This window comes from Cynocephalus volans, chromosome 10 (assembly GCF_027409185.1).
Source record: "Cynocephalus volans isolate mCynVol1 chromosome 10, mCynVol1.pri, whole genome shotgun sequence".
NCBI lineage: Eukaryota > Metazoa > Chordata > Mammalia > Dermoptera > Cynocephalidae > Cynocephalus > Cynocephalus volans.
The window spans coordinates 98509801-98521508 of NC_084469.1; the positions used below are offsets into that span (position 1 = coordinate 98509801).

At 52.9% G+C, this 11708-nt stretch overlaps 1 protein-coding gene across 1 annotated transcript; it reads right to left on the reverse strand.

Moving 5' to 3' along the window:
- Positions 1–792: 792 nt before the first annotated feature.
- SH2D3A (SH2 domain containing 3A) lies at positions 793–7464 on the reverse strand. The gene is made up of 9 exons (XM_063109978.1): positions 7396–7464; positions 5447–5796; positions 5025–5101; positions 3279–3763; positions 3054–3169; positions 2692–2866; positions 2492–2603; positions 1786–1971; positions 793–953 (listed from the first exon to the last, which is right to left on the reverse strand). Exons 1-9 carry the CDS (start codon positions 7462–7464, stop codon positions 793–795), a joined length of 1731 nt encoding a protein of 576 aa, XP_062966048.1.
- Between the last annotated feature and the right edge of the window lie 4244 nt (positions 7465–11708).

Below are 11708 nucleotides of genomic sequence, written 5' to 3' on the forward strand. Positions count from 1 at the left end.
ACTTGAACACACCTTGAACAAACCTTGCCCCTTCCTGGGAGTTGGCTTTAAGTCAGTGGGTGCTTGTTTGTGACTGGTTTAGGGAGAAAGGCACCAAACTTCACCACTTTTGTATGCAGTGTAGCTTACTGAGAGCAGGTAGTGTTTATTGAGCACCTACTATGTACCAGGCATTCTCCACCCATGATCTCATTTAAACATTGAGCTTTAACCCCCCACCACAACCCCTAGAAAGTACCCAGTCTCCTTCTGGCAGCTGGCTGGTAAGGGGATCCAAACCCTTGACCTTGGTGTTACCACACCATGCTCTCCCAAGTGAGCTAACAAGCCAGCCCCACAGTCTCTCTTCTTTATGTTGACAGCAGACACAGAGAGGTCAAGCGATCTGGTAGAAGTCACACAGCTTTTACAAGGCGAAGTCAAATTTGAACTCTGGCCCCTGCCAGATCTGCAAAATCTCTTACTATTAAAAGCCTCATGTTCACCACGTGGCTACTGCTTTCTTAGGTGTCCCAGCTGTGTGTGTGTGTGTGTCTGTGGAGGGGTGGCCTCCAGACCCCTGGGTCTGTCTGCTAGTGTGAGGGAGGAGGCTGCTGTCTGCCCCCCTGCTTCCCCAGGATCCAAGTCCATTTTTAGGGAGCAGTGCGGATTCTTGCAAACTTAGACTCCCCTCTTCCATCTATGAGGCAGGGAGGTCTCCACCGTGCCGGGCTGTGTGAGGTGACCTCTTTGTTCACCTTGGGGGTCCCCCCAAGCCTGGTGTCCCGGGTGTGAAGAAGGGGGCCTGTGCTCTCAGCAGTCAGGCTCCAGGCGCTGGGACAGGACGCTGAGGACCCGCTGGAACTTCTCCAGGCGTTCGGATCGCGGTGCCCCCGCGCCCCGACTCCCCCAGAGCAGCCTCCGCACAAAGCCAGTGGTGAGGGCTTCCCTCAGCTCCGGGTTAGGCCGGAATCCTGGAGACGCGGGCAGATGAGCTGGAGGCGGCGCTCAGGCGCCGGCCTCGCCCCACCCCGCACCCGCCTTTCCCTTGGAGACTTTGACCCAGTGGAGGCCCCGAGGGACTCTGCCCTAGCACTCGGGATAGCTGGGCAGGGCTAGCATGGAAGGAGCTCCTAGGTCCCTGCAAGAAAGGGGGTGGGGTGCGTGAGGGGCTATGCCTGGGTGCATGGGGGTGGCCTGTTCTAGGTGTGAAATTCTGGGGACCCCACCTTAGGGGCTGTGCCTGGAGACAGTGCCGGCCCGGGGGCGGGATTTGAGGTCCGGGCCTCCATGGGCGACAAGCCAGGGTGTAGGACGGGCCACATTACAAGGAAGGGAGTTCTAACGTCATCAGGGAAGCCTGGAACGATCCAGGTGGGGGATCCTGGAGGCTGGGCTGCCCCAGGATAGGAGGGCGGTGTGGCTCTGAGCGCAGTGGAGACACTTCTCTCCTACCAGTTTGAAGGACTGAGTCATTTTGGAGGGAGCTGGGCGCCCTTGGGATCAGGATCCTTTGGGGGTAAGATCGTTCCTGGTGAGAAGGTGGGAGTGGGACCCCTTGGGCATGGCTCTTGGGGGTGGGGACGACCCTTTCGAGGCGCAGGGTACTTTTCCTCTCCATAGGCGGCGCGTGCTTAGGGTGATAACTCCCTGGGGGCGGGGCCTTCCCAGTTTGGGTGGGACTCTGGGGGGCGTGGCGGGAAGCTCTCGTCCCCAGACAGGTTGGGTGTGAGGCAGCCAGCTAAAGCATGCGAGGCGTTCCCGAAGTCGGGGCCCTCTGCAGCCAGGCGCAGATGGGGTGCTCACCTCGCAGGCGCCCGGCCGCCGCCTCGCGGAATTTGGGCGCGTCCCGGGCCACCCGACGCGCCCTGTGCAGGGCGCGCAGCAGCAGCTCGCCGCTCTCGTCTAACGGCCCCGGGAGCTCCTCGCCCTCCAGCAGGCGCACGGCGGGTGCCACGTGCGGCAGCGCCACCACGCCTGGGTCGCAGGGTCCTGCGGAGTGGGAGGGTCTGATCTGGGTTTGGGGACAGCGGACCGCACATAGGGCGGAGGTGGAGCCCAGGGCAGAGCAGGACTGGGTCAAGGGCGTGACCTAGATCAGAGGGCGGGGCTTAGGGAAACGGTCCAAGACCGAACCTGGTATAGAGGGCGGAGCCTACGGCGAAGGGGGCGGGGCCTAGAACAGAAACGGGACGCAACGTAGGGCCGAGGTGGGGCCCAGGACAGAAGCATGGGGCAGAGCTTGGGGACAGACACGGAGCCTAACACAGCGGGTCTAGGGCAGGGGCAGAGTTTGGGCGGAAACAGGCTCGGGGAGGGGCCTCGGAAATGGTCAAACACACGTACAGGGGGCGAGACCAAGGGATAGGGTTGGGGCCAAGCCCGTGCAGAGGGCGGGGCCTAGAACGGGGGCGGGGCCTAGGGTAAGGGCGGGGCCAATGACTGGATTAAGATTCCGGTTAAAGTTAGTGTTGAGGCTCCATGCGATGCCAAATTCAGGACCGTCACTCACCGGTGGCCTCATCCAGGGACCGCATCAGCGGCTTCAGCTCCTGCTCAAAGGCCAGCGCAGCCTCCGTGTGGCTCCTTCGGAACTGGCGCCACGTGCGCTCCAACCGGGACACCTGGTGGAAGAGACCTGAGTATGTCTCCTCTCCCTTCTTCCCCGTCACCTGCACTCCGGCTTCCTCCCCATCCTGGCTCCCCACGTACTTGGGGCATGAGCAGGGCGCCCATGACCGCGGCCAGCCCGGGCAGGTCCCCTGCCGCCCCTGGCCGCAGCGCCAGGGCCAGCTCCACAAGGCCCCTCAGTGCGGTTGCGCGCTCCTCCAATGGTCCAGTGCAGCCCAGCACCACCAGCGCCCCGGCCAGCGCCAGCGCCTCATGCCTGCAGACGGGAAGGGCAAGGGACTGGGGGCAGTGGGGAGGTTTGTAATGCGGGGGTGAGGGGAGATGGGAGGTGGCATTGCCCATCCCCCCTCCTCCCTGGGGGGCCTTGAATGGAGAGATGTTTAGAAACCCTGGGGAATTGGGGGAATCAGCCCCCCAACCAAGGTTCCAGGCGGCTGGCTCACCTCTCCAGTAGTTCCAACCTCAAGCGATGCCCATGAGGAAGCGTGAGCAGCTCCAGGCCGGAGGCGACCCCCATGGCCACCCGCTGAACCTTGGTCACTCCCAGGAGGCCTGCAGCCTGCTAGAGGGAATGGGGAAGTCAGGTGAACAGAGTATAGAGGTTGCAGTCGGGCCTTGGCCTGGCTTGAGCGCCCTGCCTGGGGAGGAGGCGGCTGGCAGTAACCCACCTGACAGTCGACCAATAGCAGATGGAGAGCGGTGCTGCCAGGATGGTGCTCCAGGAACAGGCCACGGAGTGTATGCAGGACTTCGGGTTCCAGGGGCCGATTCCGAAGCCCCAGCAGGCAGGAGGGATTGTCAGGGGGACAGAAAGAGACTTCAGCCTGTGGTCTTGTAAAACATCTGTCCTCCTCCTCCTCTTCTTCCTGGGCCTCCCACCATGGGGCCTCTGGCTCTGGGCAGCTTTGGCCAGGGCGTGTTCCTTGGGTACTGGGCACTTGGGGCACCAGCTCACAGTACGTTGGGGGGCGTCCAGAGGCATCAGGCAGTGCCAGTGAGGGTGTCCGGAAGGGCTTGGTCGGTGCCTTGGCATGAAGCTGTCCGTCGGAGGCCCTGAGACTGTCAGCAATGGTTCCCAGGAGAGCTGGGACCTTCAGCAATACGGGGTCACTGCCCGTCCTGGGCAGGGCAGATATGGGCATAGTGGAGGCTCCTGGGGGTCATACAAGAGGGGGGGATGGGAGTACACAGAGAAGATTGCTAGGTGGGGTAGGGGTGGGGGGTCACTCACCTTCCTGATTCATCCACTCATTCAGCCAATAACAAGGTATCCCAACCTATCTTGGTGCAGCTTTGAGCTTTAACAACTTCACCAATATAAGTGCTACACACTTAAAACGGTTTGAAAATGAACTTGCTTAGACACTTCTGTAGTTTTGTGAATTCTGAATACTGCGTTTTAAATTTGAATTCTTTGCTTTTGCCCCTCTGATTGAAGATGGCAAGCATTGACTGAACAAAATTAAAATAAAAAATACATATTTGTCAAAATTCACAAAAGTACAGAAGTGTCAAAGATACTAAACATATTCAACTTTCAAATAATGTCTTTTTTAAAAAATTTAAAAAATATATATTTTTTGGTGGCTGCCCAGTACAGCAAATGATGTTTTTTGTAAGTTTGTGGCATGTGGGCTGGCCAGTTAGCTCACTTAGTTGGAGCGTGGTGCTGATAACACCAAGGTCAAGGGTTTGGATCCCTGCACTGGCCAGCTGGCAAAAGAAAAAAGAAAAAAAAAAAAAAAGGAAGTTTGTGGCATGTTTGCTTCTGGGGTTAAAACTGTACCAAGACATTTGGGGGGACTCTGTATTTACCAAGCACTTAAATAGATTCTGTTCTAGGGACTCGAAAATTTCCCAAGGTTCTCAGCTCACTCTGTGTAAGGGCCAAAACCCTCAGAGTAGCGGCAAAAGCCCTCATGATCTGAGCCCTGGGGTCCCCCTCTGACTTTCCCCTTGTCACTACTTTTACTGCTTCAGCTACATTCATCTCCTTATGATTGAATGAAAAATTCAAACTCTTGCTTCAACCCCAGGACCTTTGCACTGACTGTTCCTTCTGCCTGGGTCACTCTCAACCCCAGTCATCCTCACTGTTCCCTCCTCATCTCCTTCAAATCTTTCTCAGTGGGGCATTTCCTGACTATTATTTAAAGTTGCAATATCCAGACTGGCTGGTTAGCTCTCATGGTAGAGCGTGGTGCTGATAACACAAGGTCAAGGGGTCAGATCCCTGTATCAGCCAGCCGCCAAAAAACAAAACAAAACAAAAAAATCACCGTGACAACATCGAGAGCATTTTTGTCCCTATTCTTCAGAGCAAGAAGTTGAGGCTCTGAGAGGTTAAATCATCACTTAGGTGGTAAGTGGCAGGGCTGATCTCTGAGCCATGTGCTGTCCTGGTAAACCCTCACCTGGTCCAGAGTGGTCTTCTCTTGACCACCTCACATGCTCCAAATCTGCAGGCTGACTGTTGCTCCATTTCCTAGCCCTGGCGGACAGAGGTGGGAGAGACCTGTAGTCCCAGCCTTAGCAGCACAAGCCCCCACCAATGCCAGGAATACCCTGCATCCAGTTGCTCACTATCAGCCAAGTGATCTACCTTCAGGGGACTTGGCAATGTGCAGAGACATTTTTAGTTGTCACACTAGCAGGGGAGGGCGGGCAAGTTTCTACTGGCATCTAGCAGGTAGAGGCCAGAATGTTGCTTAACATCCTACAATGCACAGGACAGACCCCACAACCAAGACTCATTTGGACCCAAATATCAATAGTGCCAAGGTGGAGAAACCCTGGAGGTGTTGAGTTTCTAAGGAGGTAGAGAGACTGTGAGTACCTGAAATGCTCTATCCGAGCTGTGCTGTCCATAAGGGTATCCTCACTAAAGCTGCGCTGCAGAGGCCCCTGCCGAGTCACAGGCCTGGAGGCCACAGCCCCTGTGGCCCGAGACAGTGGCCGCTGGCCCGTCACGTAACTGTGAACCAGGGCGGGCATGCTGGAGAATTGCTCATCCTCCAGCTGAAAGAGGGCTGTGGGCCGACCCGGTCGGGGACGCAGGGCCACACGGAAGACCTCGAAGTGTAGGGTCGTGCCCTGCCAGCGGCAGGAGATCACAGGGTGGCCCCCACGGGACCTAGAGGCACGAACCAGGAAGTCGCCATCTTGCTGAAGAAGAGCTTCAGCCTTCTGAGGATGGAGGACGGGGAGCAGGGGGTTTAGGAATGAGCCCAGACCAGCAGTTCATCATGCATCCCTTCCCCCCACCCCCTACACAAGAAAAGCCACCCTAGTTAAATTTTTGTGGCAGGCAGAGACTGGGTAGTTTTGCACCAAAGTGTTTTTTCCCTGTCTCATGCACACACATGGTAGATGACATTCCCCAGGCTCCTTTGCAGTAAGATCATCATATGACAAGATCTGGCCCATGGGATGTGGGCCAGATGTCCTGCGGGAAATGTCCAGACCTAGCCCAGAAACTCCCCCTGCATAATCTTACAGGTTCTGTCTCCTATCTGCCAGCTGGATATCCCCCAAACCCTGGGGGATGGTGGAGCCAAAGGTGGACTTGGGTCCTGACTGATTTATACAGCTCTGTATCCCCATGCCTCAACTACCTTGGACTGTGATGTGAAGAAGCCCAGAAATGTTGGTTGTGTTTAGCCGGTGATATCTTGGGATTGTTTGCTGCAGCTGCTAGCCAGGCCTGACCAATGAAACCTCTGACCGGTAAATGTTCTGGGCTTGTTACGTAAATGTGGCTTCTAAAAATGCCATCATATATATATATGTAGGGCTGGCCAGTTAGCTCAGTTGGTTAGAGTGTGGTGCTGATAACACCAAGGTCCAGAGTTCGATCCCTGTGCTGGCCAACTGCCAAAAGGTTAACTGGATCTTTCCAAACGGATGTGGTCTCCTAAACTTCTCCTTTATAGGGATTTTCTTTTTTTTGGTGGCTGGCCAGTACAGGGATCTGAACTCTCGACCTTGCTGTTTTAACACCATGTTCTAACCAACTGAGCTAAATGGTCAGCCCTCTTTATAGGAATTTTCAAGCAGTCTTATGCCAGCTGTGGTGACTGGGGTCCAAATAGGGAAGAAGAGCCAGGATTCCAAGCAGAGCTGGAGATGGGGGCTGGAAACTGAACAATAAAGGTAGTAGACCCATATATAGCCCTTATTAGATGCCAGGCACTGCTTTCAATGTGAAACGTATTAACTCACTTAATCCTCATAACAAGATTAAGTGGTAGGTGTTATTATCCCCATTTGTAAGATGGGGAAAACTGAGATCCAGAGAGGTCAAATACCTTGCCCAAGGTCACAATAGAATGTAAGTTGTAGGGCTGGGATTTGAACCCAGGATGTCTGGCTCCATGGTATGGGATTTTAACCACTAAGTTATATTGTTTCTCATGATTCCATTGAATGTTTGGGGTTCTAGGATTCCAGAGGGTGACACCTGAGTTGGAGAAAGGGTTGGAGAGTCTCAGATTGAGAGAGAAATGCCAGGAGTGAGATGGGGCCCAAAGGGAGAGATGGCAGGGCCAAGGGGTGGTTTTGGGGGCATTAGGTCCCTGTTCAATCTCAACCTCACCCCAAAGAAAGTAAACATAAAGAGTGACGATGCCTAGCCAAGCAAGCTTCAAGAGAGTCCTCAGTCCCCCAGCCACCGCTCCCAGCAGACTTGGCCCTCAGTCCCTCAGCCAAGACCCAGGAATCCCCAGCAAGTCAAGAGTGGGAGAAACCCCCCACTATATGGTGCTAAGGGCCTGCAGGAGGCAGTACCTCGCGGGACAGGGGGCCATGGTACCAGGGTTGGCCAGCAAGGCCCTCTTCATCCTGTGCCACCTGCATGGAACTCTTGAGGGGCAGAGGGTGCCAGGGCTGAGCTCTGTACTTTCAACAGGACTCAGTCTTCAACATCTGTAAAATGGGAATAATTAGTCCTGCTTCCCAAGTGGTTGGGTCAGCTTCTTCCATGTTCCTCTCAGTTTTGAAGACAGCAGCCCACATTCTGTCAAACCTTAAAACGTAACTACACAAATATATATATTTATTTTATATATATTCTATATATTTATATTTATTTATATATATATATTCTAAATTAGACAAGTTACTCGTAGCCAGATTCTATATATAGCAGTGTACTTCAAAAAGTTCATGGAAAATTGGAATTAAGAGAATACGGATCCTAGGGCCAGCCGTGGCTCACATGGGAGAGTGTGGTGCTGATAACACCAAGGCTATGAGTTTGGATCCCTATATAGGGATGGCCGGTTAGCTCATTTGGGAGAGCGTGGTGCTGACAACACCAAGTCAAAGGTTAAGATCTCCTTACCTGTCATCTTTACAAAAAAAAAAAAGAGAGAGAATACAGATCTTTCCACGAACTGTTTGAAGACCCCTCATCTATATTTCATATATAAATAAATAATAAATATATGACATATTATACAACAATAAAATTTTTATATAGTTTATATATTATATATGACATATAAAATCCAGCTACTAATAACTTGTTTAAGTTCTCTATATTTATCTATACATTGATAAGTAACATAATTTATAAATAAATATATGTATATATTATATCAAAATAAAATGTATATAAAAATATATTGTATAAATATATTATATATTAGTATAATATGATACAATATAATATTAAACATTACATCTATTTTTATATTATATATTATGTATCATATATATTTATTAAGTGACATATATTTTTATAATATATTTAATATATATAAAACCTGGCTATGGCTAACTTGTTTATATATAGAAATATAAAATATATGGGTTGGCCAGTTAGCTCAGTTGGAGCTGCCGAAATATATATATATAAATATATATATATATAAATATATATAAATATATATAAATATATATAAATATATATATATATGAAAACTGGCTAATACGTCAGAGAGTGCTAAACCAGGGACCGGATATGCTGGAGGTTTGGGTGGTAGGGTGGAAATATTCCATAGAGGGACCAGGGAAGATCTCATTGAGTAAAACCTGTACGGATTTTGAGGGATGAGCCAGGGAGATCTCTAGGTGAAAAAACACTCTAAGCAGGGGGATTTAATTGACAAATGTCCATAGCTTCTCAGCCATCCATGTGCACACTCGGGGATTCTTGGGACGTGAGAAAAGTTGGACCCGCACATTGCTTTAGCATGCAACGCCATTTTTAAGGGTGTTAAAAGGCCACATTTTATAGAAATGTCAGCAAACAGCAATTTTGCACTTGCAGATTCTTCTTATATTTTGGAGACCGTAATGTTATTATTATGTAATAGTATTATAATAACATAATAATTATATAATTAATAATTAATTAATTATTATTAATAATATAACTAATGTTACTGTTTATAATAAGTTATAAATATTATTATATTCAGATCTCAGACATTTTGGTAGTTCCCCGATCATTTCACAGGCCTCAGCGCCAGTGTATCTTAAGTGTCCGTTGGAGACAATTGTCCTGGGTGGGAGGGAAGAAGGGAGTCTGCTTCTTACTCTCCCCTCATCCCCTCCCCACCAAGGTCTTTTGGTCTGGCGGGGTCTACAGGGAAATAGCACCAGGATTCCTGCCTCCTGAGTCAGCAAACAGTCGGCCTGGAAGGGGCACAACGTTCCCAGATGCGCCCTAGGAAGCTTTAGGGGCAGGGAGCTGGGTAGGGAGCTGGCTCCAGGCGCTGCATACCTGAAGCCAGGTGTGTCTGCTGAGTGCCTGTGCACTTCCTGTTTGTCAGCTGGGCCAGGCCTGGCCTCGGTCTTGGAGTCTCACATTCCCAAATTCCTCTGTCTTGTGCCCCCCTTACTGGGAGTGGAGGTGGGTGACCGGCAAGGCTCTGGTTAGTTTGGGGGAGCTCAGGGTGGGCCCAGGTCAGCCAAAGGCCAACTAAGTCATCCTCCTGCCTGGGTCCTTTGGGATAATTTATTTGGGCAGGGGAAAGGGGGCAGAATCAGGAAAGAGGGTAGGGTCGGGCCAAGAATGCGGAAAGGAGGGAGGGGATCATTCATGCTCTTGTTTGACTGTGTACACGTGCACATGTGTGCACACACGTGCAGGGGCAGCCACCAGCGCACAGACAACATGAAAGCAGATGGACGCAGGGACTCGCATTTGACATCGAGCAACTATTGATTGCTACTGATTTGACACTGAACTATTGAAGCAACTATTGATTGCTTCAGTACCTTGCCAGGCGCTGTTTTGGACCCTGGAGACACAGTGAATAAGGAGACCAAAGCCCTGACCTGCCCTGCTCTCCAGAGATGGCAGTCTGGTGGGCAAGACAGACTACAAACAAGGACACAATGCATGAAGAAGATAATTCCTAAGAGTAAGAAGGAGGCAGGTAGGCGAAGATTTGGAGTGAAGCTTGCATTTTACGTCATCAAGGAAGCCAGCGTGGCTGCAATACAATAAGCGTGGAGCAGGGTGGAAGACAACCAGGTCAGGGAGACCGACAGGGTAGACCACGCAGGAGCTCGTGGACCCCAAATTTTAATCTCAGTGGGATGGAACGGGAGCCATGGAGGGTTTTCAGCGAGGAGGGGGCACGATCCGATTTACGGTTTAAAAAGATCGCTCAGGGCAAAAGAGGAAGCAGAGAGGCTTTCCGTGTTGCACAAAAAACACGCTTGGAGGAGCCCGCCCAGGTACGCCCAGGTACACGGGCACGCGTAATGCACAGTGACTCACTCACATGGCAACCTCTTCCACGTCCGCGGACGCGCGGGGACAGACCCCCAGATCCTTCCTGAGAGCCGGTGGCCCCTCCTGGAAAGGGTGGACTCCCCCCTTCTATCATCCCCTGCTCCTGGGTCTACCTGAGCCCTCCCCCGACCCCCACTCACCTGAGCCGGACCCACAGGGCTCCCACGAGGATGGGGGTTCTCTCTCCCCGCCCCAGCCAGGTGCAGCCTTGCCGCACCTAGAGGGAACCAGACCCAGCTACCTGGCCACGCCCCTACAGGCCCCGCCCCCCGCAGACCCCGCCCCACGCGGGACCTCCGAGGCTCTCGCCCCGCCCCTCGTCCTCGCCCCGCCCCTCGTCCTCGCCCCGCCCCGCCCCTCGTCCTCGCCCCTCCCCCTTAGGACTTTTCTTTGCGACTCTTTCCGCGTAGACCCCGGCTCCTGGGGAAATTCCGCGCATCCCTTCCTTCGAATGGCCCTGCCCCTTGAAACCTCGCCCCGCCCTCCCCGATTGGCCACGCCCGCAGTCCCCTTCCCCGCCCTTCTCTTAGGAAAATAGAACCAATTTCAACCCAACAGCCGCACCCCGTAGAATCCGGCCCTGCGCTTCCACCCGGGCTGGCCCTTAGCAGCCCCGGTCCCTGGAGTCCCGGGTGGGGTGGGTGGTGTCTCTCTCTGCCCGACCCCCGGGGTTCCGGGTGGGGGCGGGGCGGCCCCCTCGGGCTCTCACGTGTGGCCGGGGGTGGCTGCTGCTGAGAAGTAGAGAGGGGCGCGCTTCCTCCAGGAAGCTCACTTGGGTTTCCCGGAAAGGAACCCGTAGCTGGGCGGCGGGTTTCGTGGAGGAGACATGTCATGTAGGAAAACACGACAGCCTCCCCCAGCGACAGCAGGATGATGGAGTTGGGCTGGATTTGGGGGGTGGAAGAGAGGCTTTGATCATGCAAGACAAGCAAGAGAAAGGGGGGGGGGGACCTGGAGGAGAGAGAGAACACTCTGGCCACGTTTATCAAGGGCTCACGATAACACGAAACGACGGTCTTGAAAGCAGTAGCCGCAGCTGACATTTATTGAGCGCTTACTGTATACCAGGGATGTTCTACTTACTTGACCTGCCTCAACGCATTATTTTCATCACCCCCATTTTCCAGATACAGAAACCGAGGCATGGGGCAACTCAGCCATGTGTCTAAGTTCACCAGGCTTGCGAGTGGTCGAGGTGGGATTTCAACTCGGAGCCCTGTCCTGTCTGCTTCGCTCTCGCCTTCGCCGCCGCACCTCTCTGATCCCCACGATAATCATGTGCTGTCGCCTGTTTTACAGAGGAGGAAATTAACGCGTAGAGACCCGGGGGTGCTTGGGGATCAAAAGTTTT